This window comes from Oncorhynchus kisutch, linkage group LG18, assembly GCF_002021735.2.
Source record: "Oncorhynchus kisutch isolate 150728-3 linkage group LG18, Okis_V2, whole genome shotgun sequence".
NCBI classification, from domain to species: Eukaryota; Metazoa; Chordata; class Actinopteri; order Salmoniformes; family Salmonidae; genus Oncorhynchus; species Oncorhynchus kisutch.
In genome coordinates this window covers 67,948,013-67,970,155 of record NC_034191.2, presented here as the reverse complement: position 1 = coordinate 67,970,155, position 22,143 = coordinate 67,948,013, and the positions used below count along the sequence as shown (strand labels likewise).

General features: G+C 48.5%; 2 protein-coding genes across 5 annotated transcripts; both read right to left on the bottom strand.

The window, feature by feature from the left end:
- Nucleotides 1-11,949: 11,949 nt before the first annotated feature.
- Nucleotides 11,950-13,747, bottom strand: LOC109909911 (claudin-11). The gene is made up of 3 exons (XM_020508996.2): nt 13,259-13,747; nt 12,806-12,970; nt 11,950-12,417 (listed from the first exon to the last, which is right to left on the bottom strand). Exons 1-3 carry the CDS (start codon nt 13,482-13,484, stop codon nt 12,131-12,133), a joined length of 678 nt encoding a protein of 225 aa, XP_020364585.1. The 5' UTR covers nt 13,485-13,747; the 3' UTR covers nt 11,950-12,130.
- A 573-nt stretch (nt 13,748-14,320) lies between these two features.
- On the bottom strand, nt 14,321-21,894 carry LOC109909913 (protein PRRC2C). 4 transcript variants are annotated; one of them, XM_031796557.1, is made up of 12 exons: nt 21,760-21,894; nt 21,284-21,333; nt 20,050-20,818; nt 19,725-19,874; nt 19,120-19,327; nt 17,405-19,009; nt 17,015-17,268; nt 16,732-16,891; nt 16,535-16,646; nt 16,140-16,260; nt 15,757-15,973; nt 14,321-15,469 (listed from the first exon to the last, which is right to left on the bottom strand). In XM_031796557.1, exons 3-12 carry the CDS (start codon nt 20,797-20,799, stop codon nt 15,315-15,317), a joined length of 3,732 nt encoding a protein of 1,243 aa, XP_031652417.1. In that variant the 5' UTR covers nt 20,800-20,818; nt 21,284-21,333; nt 21,760-21,894; the 3' UTR covers nt 14,321-15,314. The 4 variants fall into 4 exon arrangements, with proteins under 4 accessions (XP_031652417.1, XP_031652418.1, XP_020364586.2 ...); XM_031796558.1 differs by having other exon boundaries at nt 21,294-21,333; XM_020508997.2 differs by lacking the exon at nt 21,284-21,333.
- Between the last annotated feature and the right edge of the window lie 249 nt (nt 21,895-22,143).

The following is a 22,143-nucleotide window of genomic DNA, read 5'->3' as shown; positions in this document are numbered from 1 at the left end:
TGAGGAAATGTGAAATAAATGTAGGAGAATATAAAAACAGATCTGGTAAAAGAAAATACAAACAAAAAACATGCAGTTTTTTTTCTTTCTTTGAAATGCAAGAGAAAGGCTGTACTTTCAGGTAGGAGTCTAGGTGTACTTTAGATTTTGGCCAACAGATGGCAGCAGTGTGTGTGCAAAGTTTCAGACCGGTCCAGTGAAGAATTCCATTACTGCACAATATTTTGTATCAGGTCTGCCAGGAGTTTGCCCAAATGTGCCAAATTGGTCAATTGATACATTTTCAAGTACACAACTATAGAGAACATACAAAAATGCTATGGTAATTAAAAATGTAAGTTTACACTCTCCCAGGAATGTCATACATGATGGATCATTACCTCATACACTAACTTTCACACATCTAGATGGCCGGGCGGGGTGGGTGTGGAGACAGCAGTGGGGTCAAACTGTAGACCCCAGTTCCTACATTTGAACATAAAAATGTATTTTATCACACAAAACTATGCTACATTTTATCTCTGGGACCCTCGGGATGACAAATAAGAGCAAGATTACTGAATGTAAGTACATTATTTACCTTCAGAGGTGAATGTATCAAACCAGTTACTGTGATAAAAGTTTTTTGTTGTTGTGCACTCTCCTCAAACAATAACATGGTATTTTTTCACTGTAATAGCTACTGTTAATTGGACACTGCAGTTAGATTAACAAGGATTTAAGCTGCTGTATACAACATCATTCTAGTCACATTAGCCCTCGGTTTAGGGACATCCATCCCGATTTTCCCTCCTCAATCTACACAGAAAACAAAACAGGTTTTTAGACATTTTTGCATCCCAGAGTCGCCTCCTCACTGTTGACATTGAGACTGGTGTTTTGCGGGTACTATTTAATGAAGCTGCCAGTTGAGGACTTGTGATGCGTCTGTTTCTCAAACTAGACACTCTAATGTACTTGTCCTCTTGCTCAGTTGTGCACCGGGGCCTCCCACTTCTCTTTCTATTCTGGTTAGAGAGAGTTAGCGCTGTTCTGTGAAGGGAGTAGTACACAGCACTGTAAGAGATCTTCAGTTTCTTGGCAATTTCCCGCATGGAATAGCCTTCATTTCTCAGAACCAGAATAGACTGTCGAGTTTCAGAAGAAAGGTCTTTGTTTCTGGCCATTTTGAGCCTGTAATCGAACCCACAAATGCTGATGCTCCAGATACTCACAGATCATTGCACCTGTACACAGCCCATCTGTAAATAGCCCATCCAACTACCTCATCCCCATATTGTTATTTTATTTTATTTTTCTAATTTTGTTGCTCCTTTGCACCCCAGTATCTCTTCTTGCACATTCATCTTCTGCACATCTATCACTCCAGTGTTTAATTGCTAAATTGTAATTACTTCGCCACTACGGCCTATTTATTGCCTTACCTCCCAAATCTTACCTCATTTTCACACACTGTATATAGATTTTTTCTATTGTGTTATTGACTGTACAGTTGTTTATTCCATGTGTAACTCTGTGTAGTTATTTGTGTCGCACTGCTTTGCTTTATATTGGCCAGGTCGCAGTTGTAAATGAGAACTGGTTCTCAACTGGCCTACCTGGTTAAATAAAGGTGAAAAAAAAATAAAAAATACTCAACTAGTCTAAAAAAGGCCAGTTTTATTGCTACTTTAATCAGTACAAAAGTTTTCAGCTGTGCTAACATAACATAAGGGTTTTCGAATGATAAACTAACCTTTTAAAATTAAAAAGTTGGATTAGCTAACACAACGTGCCATTGGAACACAGGAGTGATGGTTGCTGATAATCGGCCTCTGTACGCCTATGTAGATGTTCCATAAAAAAAATCTGCTGTTTCCAGCTACAATATTCATTTACAACATTAACAATGTACACTGTATTTCTGATCAATTTGATATTATTTTGTTGGACAAAAATGTTGCTTTTCTTTCATAAAGAAGGATATTTCTAAGTGACCCAAAACTTTTGAACGGTATTGTATATAAAAAAACTAAACTCGCCTCCCGGGTGAATGGTTAAGGTGGTTAAGGTCGCTGTACTGCAGCGCTAGCTGTGCCACCAGAGACCCTGGGTTCGCCCCCAAGCTCTGTCGTAACCGGCCGCGACCGGGAGGTCCGTGGGGTGACGCACAATTGGCCTAGCGTCGTCCGGGTTAGGAAGGGTTTGGCCCGTAGGGAAATCCTTGTCTCATCGCGCACCAGCGACTCCTGTGGCGGGCCGGGTGCAGTGTGCGCTAACCAAGGTTGCCAGGTGCACGGTGTTTCACACATTGGTGCGGCTGGCTTCCGGGTTGGATGGCGCTGTGTTAAGAAGCAGTGCGGCTTGGTTGGGTTGTGTATCGGAGGATGCATGACTTTCAACCTTCGGCTCTCCCGAGCCTGTACGGGAGTTGTAGCGATGAGAAAAGATAGTAGCTACTAAAAAACAATTGGATACCACGAAATTGGGGAGAAAAAGGGGCAAAAAAATTTATAATAATAAACTAAAATATTACATTTACACACGTATTCAGAACCTTTACTCAGTACTTTGTTGAAGCACCTTTGGCAGCAATTTGGGTATGTCGCTACAGGCTCGGCACACCTGTGTTTGGGGAGTTTCTCCCATTATTCTCCGCAGATCCTCTCAAGCTCTGTCATGTGGTATGGGGAGCATCGCTGCACAGTTATATTCAGGTCTCTCCAGAGATGTTTGATCGAGTTCAAGTTTGAGCTCTGGCTGGGCCACACAAGGACATTCAGAGACTTGTCCCGAAGCCACTTCTGCATTGTCTTGGCTGTGCTTAGGGTCGTTGTTCTGTTGGAAGGTGAACCTACGCTCCAGTCTGAGGTCCTGAGTGCTCTGGAGCATGTTTTTCCTCAAGGACCTCTCTGTACTTTTCTCTGTTCATCTTTCCCTCAATCCTGACTAGTCTCCCAGTCCCTGCCGCTGAAAAACATCCCCACAGCAAGGGATGGTGCCAGGTTTCCTCCAGAAGTGCCGCTTGGCATTCAGGCCAAAGGGTTCCATCTTGGTTGCATCAGACAGAGAATCTTGTTTCTCATGGTTTAAGAGTCCTTTAGGTGGCTCTCCAAGCGGGATGTCATGTGCCTTTTACTGAGGAGTGGCTTCTGTCTGGCCACTCTACCACAAAGGCCTGATTGGTGGAGAGCTACAGAGATGGTTGTCATCCTGGAAGGTTCTCCCATCTCCACTTATTAGATTTATTATTACCCCTTTTTCTCCCCAATGTCGTGGTATCCAATTAGTAGTTACAGTCTTGTCTCATTGCTGCAACTCCGGTATGGACTCAGGGGAGGCGAAGGTCGAGAGCCGTGTGTCCTCCAAAACACAACCCAACCAAGCTGCACTGCTTCTTGACACAATGCCCACTTAACCCGGAAGCTAGCCGCACTAATGTGTCGGAGGAAACACCGTACACCTGGCGACTGTGTCAGCGTGCACTGCACCCGGATGCCACAGGAGTTGCTAGGGCGCGATGGGACAAGGACATCCCTGCCAGCCAAACCCTCCCCTTAACCCGGACGACGCTGGGCCAATTGTGCGCCGCCCCATGGGTCTCCCTCTCTGACCGGCTGCGACAGAGCCTGGACTCTAACCCAGAATCTCTAGTGGCACAGCTAGCACTACAATGCAGTGCCTTAGACCACAGCGATACTCGGGAGACTCCACAGAGGAACTCTGGAGCTCTGTCTGAATGACCATCAGGTTCTTGCTTACCTCTCTGACCAAGACCCTTCTCCCCTGATTGTTCAGTTTGACGGGTGGCCAGCTCTAGGAAGAGTCTTGGTGGTTCCAAATGTCTTCCATTTAAGAATGATGGAGGCTACTGTGTTCTTGGGGACCTTCAGTGCTGCAGAAGTGTTTTGGTACCCTTCCCCAGATCTGTGACTCCATACAATTGTGTCTCGGAGCTCTACGGACAATTCCTTCGACCTCATGGCTTGGATTTTGCTCTGACATACACTGTCAACTGTGGATCCTTTCCAAGTCATGTCCAATTTAATTTACTTCAGATGGACTCCAAGTTGTAGAAACATCTCAAGGATGATCAATGGAAACAGGATGCACCTGAGCTCAATTTAGTCTCATAACAAAGGGTCTGAATATTTATGTAAATAACGTATTTCTGTTTATTTATTTTTTTAATACATTTGCAAACATTTCTAAAAGCCTGTTATGTGGTATTGTGTGTAGATTGACAGGGGAAAATAATTATTTGATCTATTTTAGAGTAAGGCTGTAACGTAACAAAATGTGGAAAAAATACTTTCCGAATGCACTGTATTTTTTTGTAAATATATATTTATATACAGTACCAGTCAAAGGTTTGGACACACCTACTTTTTCCAGGGTGTTTCTTTATTTGACTATTTTCTACATTGTAGAATAATAGTGAAGACATCAAAACTATGAAAAAGACATGGAATCATGTAGTAACCAAAAAAGTGTTAAACAAATCAAAATATATGTTATATTTGAGATTCTTCAAGGTAGCCACCCTTTGCCTTGATGACAGCTTTGCACACTCTTGGCATTCTTGGTTGTAATTCTGGGTAGAGAAGACATTTCCATATATGTTTGTTAGCTCCATGTGTGACAACACCAGTCCTATTTATGATATCATTTACAAAGATTATACTTTTTTTTAAATTATGTTTTTTTTTAACCAATTAGTATATTTGAGTTTAACCATAATATTTGTTGTATTATTTGTACTGTAATTTCTGGTGGATTTAACTGAAATTGCAACCAACATTCTATGGCTTGTTTTAAAAATAACGGTGTTTTGGAGAAATAATAACCGATGTTATCTTGATAAGTGTGTGAATTGGACCATTTTCCTGTCCTGTTAAACATAAAAAATGTAATGAGTACTTTTGGGTGTCAGGGAAAATGTATGGAGTAAAAAATACATTATTTGCTTTAGGAATGTAGTGAAGTAAAATTTGTCTAAAATATAAATAGTAACGTAAAGTACGGATGCCCCAAAAAACGACTTAAGTAGTACTTTAAAGTATTTTTACTGAAGTACTTTCCACCACTGACAGAGAGAGATCCCTAAATGAGAGGGAAATAATGATTAAGGATGAATACATAGGAAAGGAGGAAACACATACACCCCTCCCCTGTTCCCACCACTATGTCAGAATGGCTGAGGTGTGTGTCGTGAGGCAGTGCATTACAGCCTGTACTCCCGCCTGCTCAGGACCAAACCTGTTGGCAGGATGGGGCAGGGTCAGAATTCAGCGATGATATCACAGAGGTGGGTGGGCTGGGTAGGGTCCTGACGACAACTGACCTGGTGTCGGTAGGGGTGGGGAGTTGCATTGGCACGGGGATGTACGTGGTTGCTGGGCTGGTTGCCAAGGAGATGACAGGGCTGGGAGTGATTATGTCCTTCATCATTGCTGCTGTGGCTTCTATACTGTCAGGTCAGACACGCACACACACACAAAACACTGCTGTGGCTTCTATACTGTCAGGTTAGACACACACACACACACACACACACACAAAAACACTTCTGTGGCTGTGGCTTCTATACTCTCAGGTCAGAGACACACACACATACACACACACACACACACACACACACACACACACACACACACACACACACACACACACACACACACACACACACACACACACACACACACACACACACACACACACACACACACACACACACACACACACACTGCTGTGGCTTCTATACTGTCAGGCCCGGGACACACACACACATATTTGTGTTTGACGTGTATGTGTTCAACCTGGGTCAAATGTGTGTCTCTCCTCCAGGTGTGTATTATGCAGAGTTCGTCATGCGTGTCCCTAAAACAATAGTCAGCCTTCACCTATAGCTACGTCACAGTAGGGGAGTGTACGGCCTTTTTCATTGGCTGGAATCTGATCCTCAGGTACCTGATTAGTACAGCAACATCTGGGGACACTAAGAGGCCAGGGTGAGTGAGTGAGTGAGAGTGTGTGTGTGTGTTTGTACGACCAGATTGGATGGAGGATCAGACTCATCGATCTTTGATCCTGATAGCTCCAGCTACCAATCAAGTGGTGTTGCAAGTGAATCTGACAAGTCGGGTAGCTTCCACACCAGCCCTTCCTTGCTGTTGAAGAGGGTTCTGGGTAGGGGTTACTCCACGCTGCGTGTCTGCCTGGGGATTCCCAACGACTCAGTCCATACCACCTCGTCCTCCGGTCTCATGGTGACACACTGCATCTCCTCCTCTTCCTCCTCTCCTTTCTCGTCTGAGCCACCGTCATCTTCAGCGTGGAGCGAGGGACCGGAAAGAGCGACACACCGTTTCAGGGATTGTAGCGGGAAAAATTACAACCCTACTGGTGGTTGTGCACCAGCTGGAGAGTGGTCGGAGCCTGCCCTACTTGGCATCATGCGTTCCGTGCATCCCCGCGGTATCCATCTTGTTAAACTCTTGCCTGATGGTGAAACTGTAGCCTCTCACCTGGGCACGCATTGCTGTCTGTTGCACTCTGGGTACGTTATGCTGTGTCACTTCTACACTTGTCATTTTCATCATGTGGAGAAGAGAGCTTCCTCTATCCCCCCTCTCTCCCTCCATTCCCTCTCTCTCCCTCTATCCCCCTTCTCTCCCTCCATCCCCCCTCTCTCCCTCCATCCCCCCTCTCTCCCTCCATCCCCCTCTCTCCCTCCTTCATCCCCCTCTCCCTCCATCCCCCTCTCTCCCTCTCTCCCTACATCCTCCCTCTATCCCCCCTCTCTCCCTCCATCCCCCCTCTCTCCCTCTATCCCCTCTCTCCCTCTATCCCCCTCTCTCCCTCTCTCCCTCCATCTCCCTCTCTCCCTCTATCCCCCTCTGTCCCTCTATCCCCCCTCCCTCCCTCTATCCCCCTCTCTCCCTCTCTCCCTCTATCCCCCCTCCCTCCCTCTAACCCCCTCTCTCCCCTCTCTCTCTCTCTATCCCCCCTCCCTCCCTCTATCCCCCTCTCCCCCCCTCTCCCTCTATCCCCCTCTCCCCCCCTCTCTCCCTCTAACCCCTCTCTCCCCCTCTCTCTCTATCCCCCTCTCTCCCTCTATCCCCCTCTCCCCAGTCTCTCCCTCTATCCCCCTCTCCCTCTATCCCCCTCCCTCCCTCCATCCCCCTCTCTCACTCTATCCCCCTCCCTCCCTCTATCCCCCTCTCTCCCTCTATCCCCCCTCTCTCCCTCTATCCCCCTCTCTCCCTCTATCCCCTCTCTCCCTCTATCCCCCCTCTCTGCCTCTATCCCCCCTCCCTCCCTCTATCCCCCTCTCTCCCTCTATCCCCCCTCTCTCCCTCTATCCCCCTCTCTCCCTCTATCCCCCCTCTCTCCCTCTATCCCCCCTCTCTCCCTCTATCCCCCCTCCCTCCCTCTATCCCCCTCTCTCCCTCTATCCCCCTCTCTCCCTCTATCCCCCCTCTCTCCCTCTATCCCCCCTCTCTCCCTCTATCCCCCCTCTCTCCCTCTATCCCCCTCTCTCCCTCTATCCCCCCTCTCTCCCCTCTATCCCCCCTCTCTCCCTCCATCACCCCTCTCTCCCTCTATCCCCCTCTCTCCCTCTATCCTCATCTCTCCCTCCATCCCCCCTCTCTCCCCCTCTCTCCCTCTCTCCCCCTCTCTCCCTCTATCCCCTCTCTCCCTCTATCCCCCTCTCTCCCTCCATCCCCCCTCTCTCCCTCTATAACCCCTCTCTCCCTCCATCCCCCCTCTCTCTATCCCCCCTCTCTCCCTCCATCCCCCTCTCTCCCTCCATCCCCCCTCTCTCCCTCTATAACCCCTCTCTCCCTCCATCCCCCCTCTCTCCCTCCATCCCCCTCTCTCCCTCTATCCCCCCTCTCTCCCTCCATCCCCCTCTCTCCCTCTATCCCCCCTCTCTCCCTCCATCCCCCCTCTCTCCCTTTATCCCCCCTCTCTCCCTCTATCCCCCTCTCTCCCTCCATCCCCCTCTCTCCCTCTATCCCCCCTCTCTCCCTCCATCCCCCCTCTCTCCCTCCATCCCCCCTCTCTCCCTCTATAACCCCTCTCTCCCACCATCTCCCCTCTCTCTCTCTATCCCCTGTCTCTCTCCATCACCCCTCTCTGCCTCTATAACCCCTCTCTCCCTCCATCCCCCTCTCTCTCTCTATCCCCCTCTCCCTCCATCCCCCCTCTCTCCCTCTATAACCCCTCTCTCCCACCATCCTCCCTCTCTCCCTCTATCACCCCTCTTTCCCTCCACCCCCCTCTCTCCCTCCATCCTCCTCTCTCCCTCCATCCCCCCTCCTCCCTCCATCCCCCTCTCCCTCCATCCCCTCTCTCCCTCCATCCCCCTCTCTCCCTACATCCCTCCTCTCTCCCTCCATCCCCCCTCTCTCCCTCTATCCCCCCTCTCTCCCTCCATCCCCCCTCTCTCCCTCCATCCCCCCTCTCTCCCTCTATAACCCCTCTCTCCCACCATCTCCCCTCTCTCTCTCTATCCCCTCTCTCTCTCCATCACCCCTCTCTGCCTCTATAACCCCTCTCTCCCTCCATCCCCCTCTCTCTCTCTATCCCCCTCTCCCTCCATCCCCCCTCTCTCCCTCCATCCCCCTCTCTCCTTCCATTCTCCTCTCTCCCTCCATCCCCCCTCCTCCCTCCATCCCCCTCTCCCGCCATCCCCTCTCTCCCTCCATCCCCCTCTCTCCCTACATCCCTCCTCTCTCCATACATCCCCCCTCTCTCCCTCCATCCCCCTCTCTCCCTACATCCCTCCTCTCTCCATACATCCCCCTCTCTCCCTCCATCCCCCTCTTTCCCTCCACCCACATGCATCTCTTTCCCCTTATTTTTCTATCCATCCTCTCTACAGTTTCTATAGGATGTGATATTATTATGGGCTGTCTCTCTTGGTATCCTACTATATGGTTGCTATAGGATATGGAACAGCTCCTTGGAGATCAGCACCAGAGAGGGACTGGCTCAGGCTAGCACCTACCAGCGCTATGACGATCACCTCAATGTCACCTTTTCCCTTGACAACGACCTTAACCTCCAGGACAACCAGGAAGAGGGGTGCTACCAGGACTGTAAGCGGAGAAAGGCTACCACTACCAACAGCAAAACCAGGATCAGAACCAGTATCAAGATGGGAACCAAGATGGCCAAGATCCCAGTACCAGGACGAAAACCAGTATGAAGATTGCTCCCAGTATCAGAATCAATCAGGTTACTACTCTGGCCCTCAGAGCTCCACTAGGGGACCCAGGGGACAAACCAATCAGGGCTACACATCCAGGGACAAACCAATCAAGGCTACATAGATCCAGGGACAAACCAATCAGGGCTACACATCCAGGGACAAACCAATCAGGGCTACACATCCAGGGGCAAACCAATCAAGGCTACATAGATCCAGGGACAAACCAATCAAGGCTACATAGATCCAGGGGACAAACCAATCAGGGCTACACATCCAGGGGACAAACCAATCAGGGCTACACATCCAGGGGACAAACCAATCAAGGCTACATAGATCCAGGGACAAACCAATCAAGGCTACACAGATCCACAGGAAACTGAGGGCTCCTCTTATGAGTGACTGCTGCAATGGAACACACCCACTTCCTGGGTACTACATTCTTAGAAAGGAAAGTGCTATCTAGAACCTAAAACGGTTATTTGGCTGTCCCCATACAGTAGGAGAACTATTTGAAGAACCCCTTTTGGTTCCAGGTAGAACTCTTTTGGGTTCCATGTAAAACCCGTTCCACAGAGGGTTCGACATGGAACACACAAGAGTTCAACCTGGAGCCAAAAAGGGTTCTCCTATGGGGACAGCCGAAGAACCCTTTTGGAACCTTTTTTTGAAAGAGTGTAGAGGAGAGGAAGGGCAGAGGGCTCCTGAATCCCTCATCAACCCCTAGCCCCGCCCCTTACAATGTACACCAAAGGCACTTGAGTAGACCTGAGAGGACAGGACAGGTGATCAATATGGCAATGATTCCACCTGGACTATCAAAGGGCAAAATATTGATACCTATCCAATCCTCTTAGATCTACAGTAATGCCTAGAGGGTCGATTTCAGTGGGAGCGAGAGAGGGACGAGAGAAGAGAACCCCCCTCATCATGCTGGGGATGGACAGATCAGATGATTAATTAATGAGTGAGTGAATGAATAAACTTTATTGCCTTTTACAGAGATTACTCTTACATATTGAGTTTTCTGGTTGGGAAGTGTAACTATCACAAACATACAGATGTGTTTATTTAAAACGGCATTATTAACATACATCCAACATGCTGTGCATAAAATCAATCAACCAATCAATTATACTAGAGGAAGCATAATACCTCATATTCTGACACCTCTGGTGTTGCATGGATGAGTTGGTTGAAAATATTTTTAGAGTTTGATAAGATGATAATTCAAAAATGAAAATATTTATTGTCGAAAAGTGTAATGTCTGTTTTCCCTCACCTCACTTCAACACCGGAACACTAGAACACAGAACATCAGTGGTGGAGATGAAGAGTGGAAACAGGAAGGGAAAGGTGAGGAGGACGGTGCAACCTGGCCAGATTCCTGTCTGAGAGGATGTGAAGTCTCCATCGACAGCATGAGGTCATGGTCAGGCCAGACATGTGAATGTCCAGATGGTGGATTATAAATTCTCTGCAGTTTACACCCTTCTTTACCTTCTGTTCGAGTTCCTGCCCGACTACATTGAATTGCATCAACCAATAGTTGGGTGCCATGTCATCGACTGCGCAGTTGGGCACCAGATTGCAATATAATATGATGTGGTTAGCTGATACACTACATGACCAAACATATGTGGACACCTGCTCGTCAAACATCTCCTTCCAAAATCATGGGCATTAATATGGAGTTGGTCCCCCCTTTGCTGATATAACAGCCTCCACTCTTCTTGGAAGGCTTTTCACTAGATGTTGGAACATTGCTGCGGGGACTTGCTTCCATTCAGCCACGAGCATTAGTTAGGTCGGGCACTGATGTTGGGTGATTTAGGTCTAGCTTGCAGTCTGCGTTCCAATTCATCCCGAAGGTGTTCGATGGGGTTGAGTTTCAGGGCTCTGTGCAGGTCAGTTAAGTTCTTCCACACCGAACTCGACAAACCATTTCTGTATGGACCTCGCTTTGTGCATGGGGGCATTGTCATGCTGAAACTGGAAAAGACCTTCCCCAAGCTGTTGCCACAAAGTTGGAAGCACAGAATCGTCTAGAATGTCATTGTATGCTGTAGCATTAAGATTTCCTTTCTTTGGAACTAAAGGGCCTAGCCCAAACCATGAAAAACAGCCCCATACCATTATTCCTCATCCACCAAACTTTACAGTTGGCACTAGGCGTTCGGGCATGTAGTGTTCTCCTGGCATCAGCCAAACCCTGATTTGTCCATTGAACTGCCAGATGGTGAAGCGTGATTCATCACTCCAGAGAATGAGTTTCCACTGCTCCAGAGTCCAATGGCGGCGAGCTTTACACCCCTCCAGCCGACGCTTGGCATTGCACATGGTGATCTTAGCCCTGTGTGCATCTGCTCGGCCATGGAAACACATTTCAGGAAGCTCCCAGACTAACAGTTCTTGTACTGTCGTTGCTTCCAGAGGCAGTTTGGAACTCGGGAGTGAGTGTTGCAACCCGAGGACAGACGATTTTTACCCGCTTCAGCACTTGGCAGTTCCGTTCTGTGAACTTGTGTGGCCTACCACTTCGCGGCTGAGCCGTTGTTACTCCTAGACATTTCCACTTCACAATAACTGCACTTACAGTTGCCTGGGGCAGCTCTAGTAGGACAGAAATTTGATGAACTGACTTGTTGGGAATGGGGCATCCTATGACGGTGCCACGTTGAAAGTCATTGAGCTCTTCAGTAAGGCCATTCTACTGCCAGTGTTTGTCTATGGAGATTGCATGGCTGTGTGCTCAATTTTATACACACCTGTTAGCAACGGGTGTGGCTGAAATAGCCAAATCCACTAAATTGAAGGGGGGTTAACAGACTTTTGTATATATAGTGTATGTTAAATAACTATGCAGGCGTTGTTAGATCTGGCATATGTCTTCAATGTAGTTGGCCTAGAACTCCAACTCACAAATGCACATTCTTACACATGTGCGCTCTTGGAGTGGTTGCCCGTGACTACTGCGGTAGTGGCAAGGTTGATGGGCGTGTCGGCACCCCCTGCCTGTCTGGAGTAATAGTAGCTGTTCTGCTGCCTTTGGGGGGTTGCCGAGGGGTCGTCACCGCAGCAACACAAAATCATGAAGCTCCCTAGGAGGCAGAGGGCGGAGCCGACCCATCCGGTGTACAGTGAGATGCCGAATGACATCAGACCCTCCTCTGCATGAGCACCAATAGGAAACCAGATGGTCGACACCAATCCACAGAGAGCTGGGGAGAGAGAGTACAGGAGGAAGAGGGAGAGGAAGGAGAGAAAGAGAGTTGAGTCAGCTTTTGTCCCCCAACGGGGTCTGTCAGTCACAAGGCTGCTGACAGGGACTTCCTGTCCCACACAGGAAGCAGGAAGAGAGAGGGTGATCTGAGGTCGTTACTAGTTACCACAGCAACAAAGTCATAAGCCTATTTCTATAATTTCTCTTCTTAAAATCTGATTTTAAACCTTAGCCAATGTTGACTTTGTGGCTGTGGTAACTACTGACAACCATGATCCGTTCCCAAATCATCCCATAGCCTCACACAGCATAATTCATCCATATAGGATAACATTAAGTTGTGTATATGTGCATGTGGAATGTGTGTGTCTTTGTGTCTCACTCACCCACGATAAAGGTGAGAGCACCCCCGACAATGCCATGGCGTAGTTTGGTAGCGGGGATCTCATCTCCGAGTCTGACACAGGGCATGGACATCAGCACCAGCCCCATCGCAGGAAGCCCCATTAGGCACGCACACACCATCAAAGCACGGCATGTCTGGATGTATGCTGGAGGGGAGGGGAGAGGTAAAGAGAGATCACAGCGATACCTGCCGGTAAAAAATTTTTAAATGTTGACTTTTGCATTCATAAATTGTTGAAAACACAGAAATAACATAAGAGATATGCACAGTTTTCAGTAAGCCTTTATTGACTTACTTTTATTGAGGTCTGCAGGTTGGCAACAGATATGGCCCATCTGCACACACACACACACACGTGCACTCTCTCTCTCTCTCTCTCTCTCTCTCTCTCTCTCTCTCTCTCTCTCTCTCTCTCTCTCTCTCTCTCTCTCACCTGGCAGTGTGAGGATATGGTTGAGCGTCACACAGTGGTAGAGTGAGGGAGAGATGACACACTCTGCCCAGAGGCCTCGCGCGCCCAGCTCGTCCATGCGCACACAGGTGGTGACAGTGTAGTCGCAGGTGCGCACCCAGTCGTTGGTGGCCGTGGCGATGATGATACCTACCCAGCCTGCAAAGCTGGCCCCACTCCCACTCAGCTGTCTGCACACATGTGCCATGAAACACACTATCACAGGGATGCGCAATCAAAAATAAATCACTTTCTTTTTAAAGAAGTTAATAATTTTTTTAAATCCAGGGGAAAAAACGGAACTAACCCAAAATATAGTTCTGTAAAAAATGTCGAAAAATATTAACTAATAAATGAACCAAGTAAAATGTGAGAGAATAAATACATTAAAACCAATTCATCACTAATTAAATTACTAATACATTCCGGAGAGGTTCTAAGTTCTATAGTTCCATCTGGGTCCAACAGTGCGAGAGGGGTGTGTGAGGAGGACTGAACTTCAGAGAAATGCGCAGATTGAGTTTTATAGTACAGGAAAAAAGTCTCAAACACCAAACTTTCAGCCAATCAGAAGAAGGTATGGGGTGGCTAATGTAAACCAGAGACCGATGGGTGCTAAGATGGTAAACTGCTGTGTGTTTCTGGGGGGGTGGGGGGGTTCTTCAGGATTTATGATGCAGTTTAAGTCTTAAAAACAAACTTCAGCAGTGTTGAAATTCCCTCTGGCTCCTGATTGATTTGGCATAAACACGGGTTGATTTAGCAATAATACGGCCGTGCTGCTTCAGAATTGTTGTCATGTCTGAATTTAGACATGGTCCTCCAGAGAAGCATCAGTGATATTAATATTCTGCATAGTTTTTTATGTAATTCATATTTCATCTATCTTGATCATTGTTTCCACACGAATAATGCAGCAGCAGTCTATCTACTAGCAAACCTGAATGATCAACTCCATCTAGTGGCCGAAGTTAGTAGTGAGATGGGTAATTTGTGACTACAAAATATCACAATACCAATACCCAGGCAATAAAACAATGTGCATAAGTTAATTTCATTTATTACAGAGTTTGAATAGGAAGAAAAATTAAGAAATCTCACAAAACGACATGGTTATGAGACAAACAAGACAACTTTTTTCTCAGATCATATATAAAACGTAATCATTTCTTTAGTTAAGACCTTATTTTCCACACAGTGATGCGAAAAATCTGTGTATCAGCTGTGTAAAATCAAAACAGATTTGACAGTTTTCATGTGACACCACATTCTAAAATAATTACCAAACAGACAAATACATACTGTATATTACAATCCTTCATGAAAATGTTTAAGATTTACAACCAATAGACTGCATTGTAAAATATGTACATAGACACAACAGAATATAACAAAATCCCCCTACCTCTCTCACTGATTGCTCTCAGTTGATAATCTCGTGAATTGATCTCTTGTTTTCCCCCCTTCTCCGCTCCCCTCTCTCTCTTCTCCCATCTATCAATCACTATTTTCCCTCACTTTTTCTTTTGTTTTTTTACCCCCTTTTCTTCCCAATTTCGTGATATCCAATTACGATCTTGTCTCATTGCTGCAACTCCAAAAAGGGCTCGGGAGTGGCGAAGGTCAAGTCATGCGTCCTCCGAAACATGACCCACCAAACCGTGTTTCTTAACACCCGCCCGCTGAACCTGGAAGCCAGCTGCACCAATGTGTCGGAGGAAACACCGTTCAACTGACTACAGAAGTCAGCTTGCAGGCGCTCGGCCCACCACAAGGAGTCCCTAGAGCACGATGGGCCAAGTAAAGCCCCGCCGGCCAAACCCTCCCCTAACCCGGACAATGCTGGGCCAATTGTTTGCCGCCCTATTGGACTCCCGGTCAAAGGCCGGTTGTGACACAGCCTGGGAACGAACCCGGGTTTGTGTGGCGCCTCAAGCACTGTGATGCAGTGCCTTAGACCGTCCCCCCACCCCTCCCCTTTTCCCCTCTCTATATTCTCCTCCACCCACCGTCCCACCACACCTCCATCTCTCCCTCTCTATGTGTGTCTGAGTGTGTTGATGTGGGCACAGATCTTGAGCGCTGGTCCCAGTTTGATGTTCATGCTGGTCATCAGGTGGTCCTCAGTGAGCAGCAGCAGGGCCTGGCCGTCTATCTCCTGAACACGGAACGCCTCTGCAACATCCACACAACCTAAAGACAACATACACACACAGCTTATAACTTCCCCACAACCTAAAGGCAACATACACACACAGATTATAACCTCCCCACAACCTAAGAACAACATACACACGTTACAACCTCTCCACAACATATACACACACATGCTATAACCTCCCCACAACCTAAAAACAACACACTCATAGGTTATAACCTCTCCACAATCTAAAACAAACACACACACAAAGGTTATAACCTGACAACAACCTACAGCAGGGAGATGGGTGAATGTGTATCCTTTTGTATATGTGTTTTACCTGGCAGTGTGTGTATAAAGTCCCAGACTTGCTCTACACTCCACTGTGCAGGTGTGGGTTCAGTAGAGGTCACGGTGGGGTTACTAGGGGTCATCGCTGGCTCTGATGCCCTCCTTGCCCTCCGTGCAGCTCTGCGCTCCAGCCTGGTTGTTATGGGAACAGCATGCCCTTCTTCCCCTTCGTAGTCACGGCGATGGGCGCTCCATATTTCTCGGGGCTAAAATAGATAGTGTTACAGGAGATGGAACATGTGTGAACAGCTAGATTTGAATTATAAAGGCGTATAAATGGTTATAACATGTTATAAAGCATCAAACCTGTATCACTGTGGAGTGAGTGACCTATTTGTTAAAAGCAATGTCTGAGTTGTAACTGTAACTGACCAGTCGCAGTAAGAGGGGCTTCCCAGGAACAGACTCCTCCTTGTTTATCTCAGAGCGCCGCCCCTCTGGCTGGCTGCCTGCACTCAGAGCACGCAGACGTTTAGACATCCCTACATTAAGCCTAGAGAGAGAGAAAGAGAGAGCGAGAGAGAGCGAGAGGAGAGAAGAGAGAGAGATGATGTGTCCTTTCTCTGAGCACTCTGGGGTTAAAATTTTCTCATATCTCACATCCTGTCTGAGCACCAACACCTGACCACATCCTGTGTGTGTGGGTGTGTTTATGAATGCGTGTACTGTACACCTTTAGTAAATAGACTATGCTGTGTCTAGACAGAGAGAATACTTCATTTGTCATGGTCTTGTTTCTGTGTTCGGCCTATGGGAGTGTGACTCACCTACGGGCACAGGAAGTGGAGCAGTATCTTTTGGAGCGGTGGAAGGAGTGGGCATGGCCTCTCTTCCCACAAGACTCACACTGTAACACCCCCCTCTGTCTCTCTCTGGTACCTAGTGAAGTTTGGATTCAGAGGGAGAATTTAACTGAATATTGAATCAAATATTGATTCAGAAACAGGAGATTAAGGTGGCTTACCTGTCAGCGGGTCATCTGTGGCCACACCCACTCGTTCTGATTCGCTGGAATGTTCCGGTGGCTGTGGTGTGTCTGTCAATGGTAATAACTCCGCCCCCTCTGTGTTCCCATTCTGGGAGACACCCTCCTGCCCTCCCAACAACAGAGATGAGCGGTTCACCTGCACAGGTACACGCACACAGGTTATATATACTGTTAATGTATAAGTATATGACACCAACTAGACATCAGCTATATCCCATGTAGGAAGAAGTATTTTACTCTAAAATGTGTGTGTGTTTACCGGGAACGCCTGCAGCCCCTCCTGTATGATGAAGCCCTCCACCAGGTGAGTTAAGACACGCCTCCCGCCCTCTGGCCACACCCTCTGTGTCCAAGGCTCGCGCTCTGATAGGCTAATGGTCTCAGAGCGGCTCTCTGATAGGCTGAGGGTCTCTGAGTGGGAGGGGCTAACAGGCAGGAGAGGAGGAGGGAAGTCAGATGGAGGGGTGAGGCAGGGTGAGGCAGGGGGAGACTGAGAGGAGAGACTGGACAAGACTGGGGGGAGGAAGAGAGAGGAGGAAGAGTTCACAACACTTGTTACATTAGTGTTTCAAAAGTTAGTTTCAAGTTCATTAATAGGCCAAGGCTAAAGGAAATGGTGTGCAGGAGGACAGCAGAGAGACCCTGGTACCTGAGTGGTTGTCAGACTGAGTGGACATGTTCTCACAGAAGTCCTCTTGGTCCTTGTGGGGTAGGTCTGGGGGTCGCTCTATGGGACAGTCCAATGGTCTCTGGAGGTCTATGGGGTAACCTGAGGGGGGGGGGTTGTCGTTCTGAGTGGTGGGGTTATGAGGTGTGTGTGAGGGGGCATCAAAGTGTATGTGATTCTGAGTAGCCGGGTCTGCATTGGGGTGAGGGTCTATCGGACTGTCCTCGTCAGTGGTAGTCCCCACCTCCTTCTCTCCTTTCATCGCATCTTTCTGTCCCGGCTCCTCCTCCTCTACATCCATCCTTTCTCTCTGCTCCTCTCCCTCTACATCCATCCTTTCTCTCTGCTCCTCTCCCTCTATCTTCATCCTTTCCTCCCCCTCCTCCTCTATTCCTGTCATCTGTCTCAGTCTCTCATATTGTTTACCTCTCTCCATCCATTCTTCCTCTCCTCCAGCCTCTCCTTTCTCCTTTCTTGTCAGCAATCCCTTCTCTCCCACCCTCTCTCTATCTCTTTGGTCCACCTTATCTCTATCTCTCTGGTCCTCCTTCGCTCTATCTCTCTGGTCCTCCTTCTCTCTATCTCTTTGGTCCTCCTTCTCTCTATCTCTCTGGTCCTCCTTCTCTCTATCTCTCTGGTCCTCCTTCTCTCTATCTCTCTGGTCCTCCTTCTCTCTATCTCTCTGGTCCTCCTTCTCTCTATCTCTCTGGTCCTCCTTCTCTCTATCTCTCTGGTCCTCCTTCTCTCTATCTCTTTGGTCCTCCTTCTCTCTATCTCTTTGGTCCTCCTTCTCTCTATCTCTCTGGTCCTCCTCTTTATCTCTCTGGTCCTCCTCTTTATCTCTCTGGTCCTCCTCTTTATCTCTCTGGTCCTCCTTCTCTCCATCCCTCTCCGCTCTCTTCTCAACAATACCTTTTTTCTCTCCTGTTACCTTTCTCTCTCCTGCCACCCTCTCTTTATCCCTCTGCCCCTCTTCAATTTCCCCCATCTTTTCTTCCTCTCCCCCCACCCGCTCTCTCTCCTCCCTTACTCCCTGTCTACCCACTTCTCCTTTTGACTGAATGTGTCTGGCCTGATAATGGGGGTATGGTAGGGGTGAGTTGGCTTTGTGGATGGAGGAGGTGGGAGCGGGAGAGGCGTGGTCAGAAGTCCTCTGTGGTTGGGCATCAAGCTGAGGAGGTGGGGACTCAAGAACCAGACACTTTGATTGGACAGAAGCTGGGGTGTGTGTGTTGGCCGCAGGCCGTGTTTGGCTGCTGAAGCGGCTGGTGGAGCCAGCGGAGAGGGCAATCATTTGCAGCTGCCTTGATGCCGGCGGTAACCGATCAAAACAGGAAGAACCCAAGGGAAGGGGCCTAGAGCCTGAGTTGAGCTGCGATTGGCCAGGGGTGGACTGTGTGGGCGGGCTTTGAGATGACAGACTGGTGGCTGGTACTGTACACTGTCTGATGGGTAGGGCCTGATGGGCAGCAGCAGCAGCAGCAAATGGTCGCATGGCGGGGCTGTGTCTCGGGGGCACCACTCTGTGGCCGTTTGGAGAATGAAGTCTGGGTCTCAGAGGGACAGAACGCACAGAAGTGTAGAGAGCTGGAGAGAAGAGAAAAAGAGTGAGGGATTGAATGGTTTTATTGGACACACTATAAATCACACCTCATTCTCCCTGAACATTCTACTCTTATCACATGTTTATGACTCACTTGGAGGCGGGACTGAGAGGCGCCGGGTAGGTGGGGTCTGTCTGTCTGTTGCCATGGAACTGGGCTGGGTGCGCGGCCGGAGAGGGGGGAAAAGGGGTGTAAGGGGACGAGAGATAGGAGAGAGGGAGGAGGAGGGAGGTTTGAGACGTAAAGAGGGGGGGATTGTGAGAGTGCCGGGAGCAGAGGGGCGCAGGGTTAGACTCTGGAGCTAAGGGGGGGGGGGAGAGGGGAGGAAAAGAAAGAGGGAGAGAGTGGGGTTTGAGAGGGAGAGGGAGTGTAGTTAAACTTGTGAGACAATCACAATCTACACTAGTGGCCTCTCACACACCTAACACACACCTGCTGAACTGCTCACCTGAGCGGAGGCAGGGTGAGAGGAAGAGGAAGAGACAGGCCGTACCGTAGAGGTGAAAATCAGCTAAGAATGAGAGCGATACAGACAGATAGACAGACAGAATATAGACATAAAAAGAGAGCGAGAAAGAGAGAGAAAGATAGGAATGTTGAACTGAGGAAGCTTGAAAAAGGCCAGTCTCAGGGTTAAGCTTCAGGAGTTTGAAGTTGGTAGAAGTAGGACTGAGAGTTGTTGGTGTGTGTGTTGTTACCATCTGGGCCCTGAGCAGCATCTGGTCTCGGCTCGAACAAGGACTCCGACCCAGGAGCAAGGCCTGCTGGGATACCCTCGGTCTAACAGGCGAGATGCTCTGATTTGCTTGCACCAGAGTGAGCGTACCCAGGGGGCGAGGAAGAGGGACCTAAAAATGGGAGAGGTATTTTTAGGGGGGTATTTTGAATACTGTACTCTTGGTTAAAGGAATGTAAACCAATTGATCCAGGAAGGGACGTGGTTGTCTGTGTGAGTATGTGAGAGTGTGTGTGGCTGGTTACATAGTGTGCTGCTTTTGTTTTATTTTCTATTTGGTCAGTTACCTGTCTGCTGGCTGGGGTATGGAAAGGCGTGATTGGTGGAGTGGTGGGCGTGGTGGGTGGCCTTGCATTCCCATTGGTCAGGAAGAAGGAAGGCCCAGGAGCAAAGGACATTTTGCCATGGGTTACAGAGGGGGGCAGAGAAGGGATGGCAGATACAGTGGGGGAGGGAGGGGAGGGAGAGGGGGTGAGTAGAGGGGCAGTAGGGGTGTGGGTGGGGGGAGTGAGGGGGAGAGGAGCAGGTTTGTGAGTGAGTTTAGTAGGGGAGGGAGACGAGGAATGCTTGAGTGTAGGTAGAGTGGGTGTGAGTGTGGGGAGAGTAGGTCTGGGGGTGAGTATTTTAGAGGTGAGGTTGTTGGGAGTAAGTGAGGGAGAAGTAGGTGTAAATGTTGGGGTGGGGTTGAGTACTGTAGAGGTGAGGGTAGGGGGTGTTTTATGGGTGAGTGTGGGGGGGGGTGAGGGGGTGGGGGTCAGTTTAGGTGGATTGGGGGTGGGTGTAGAGGAGGAAAAGGGTGTGAATGTAGGGGTGAGGATGAGTGTACTAGAAGAGGGATTGGGGGCAGGGGTGAGTTTAGGAGGGCAGGAGGAAGTAAGCTGAGGGGGAGTAGAGGTGAGTGCTGTAGGAGTGTGAGCAGCTGTAGACCTATTGGGGGACAGGGGGCTGGGCCTCGTGAAAGGTCCCTCTCGTGTCTCCTCTCCCCCTGTCTCTGCTCTGCTCTCAGTGCATGTCTCCAAGGCAGGGTCTGTCTCCATCCCTCTAGGTTTCAGCACACTGCAGGAGGACACACACACACACAGTATCAGACCGCTGTCTCTGTTTTACAATGTAGTTCATGATTGACCACATTGTAAGTAGTTAACCACCGTTAGAGAAATCAGGTACCGTTGTCAAAATCTTTCCACAGACCGTTAAACATTAGACATATGCACTTCAAGTTGTTGTACCAAAGTAATGGTAAAACTCACTAATCCTAAGACTTCATTTATAATGGAGATATATGGGGACCATTGCATCAGCAGGTGTCACCCAAGCAGGACAGATGCAAACATCTGGGTCTAGACTTGAGAGTGCTTCTCAAGCTGCTGGAGACTATTGTGCCTTGCCTTTAATCATGTTTATGATGATGATGCATAGCCTATTTTGTCAACAAATATCCTGCCAAGAAAATTCCAACCAATTAAAAATGTGGCTGTGGTGAAATGTTCGATCCAAAACCACCAAGAGTAGCCTACATACCTAGACCTACCCCAAACCAGCTGTGACGCATGTAGCCAAATATATTCTCTCTGTCCATCAGCGAAGAGAAAACGCATGTTAGTTTATCTATAGGCTCCTCCTTCTGTCACAGAAAGAAGGCTGATCTGCGTTTCAGGACAACATTGCAAATGAGTCAGTAGGGTAAAGGGGGCGTGCTCGAGACACCTTGCGCGCTCCACTTCCTGGTATGAGAGAGCGCAGAAAGTGTATTGTACAGAAGCGCGTCATAACATCAGCCCCGATAAATGATATGTATGCCTTTGCCTCGCTTGTGATAAACCTGCTAAAGAAAGTACAGTATCTTAGTCAAACGCGGATGCTTCAAACACGAGTGTGAAACATATGCTACGAATATTCCAGAGACGCTTATGTGAGATTATGATGAATATAAATAACTTACGAACCATAGGGTTTCCCCCCCCTGTGCTCCCTTCACTACCTCCATCCCTTCATACCTGCCAGGGGTCTGTGTGTCGGCAGACTGCTCAGGGCGACCAGAGAGACGACTGCGATGGGCCAGTCAGTCCGCCAGATGGGAGGAATGGAGAGAGAGCAACCTACTGTAGCGTAGAACTGTGACGCTCAGACAGAGAGAGAGGGGCGAGACAGCACAGCACCACGCACAGTGCAGGAGGACTGCACACAAATTATGTGTGGTCCCCCGCCCCATTCCCTCGTTTGACGTGTTCAAAACAACTGGGCAATAGGAATAAAATACGAGATCAAATCATGACGTCAGTGATCTTCAGGTCGGAAAGTCGGAGCTCCAGTATGAGACCCGAGTGCCCAAAATGGAATTCCGAGTTGGATGACCATTCAAATCGATTTTCCCCAATCGG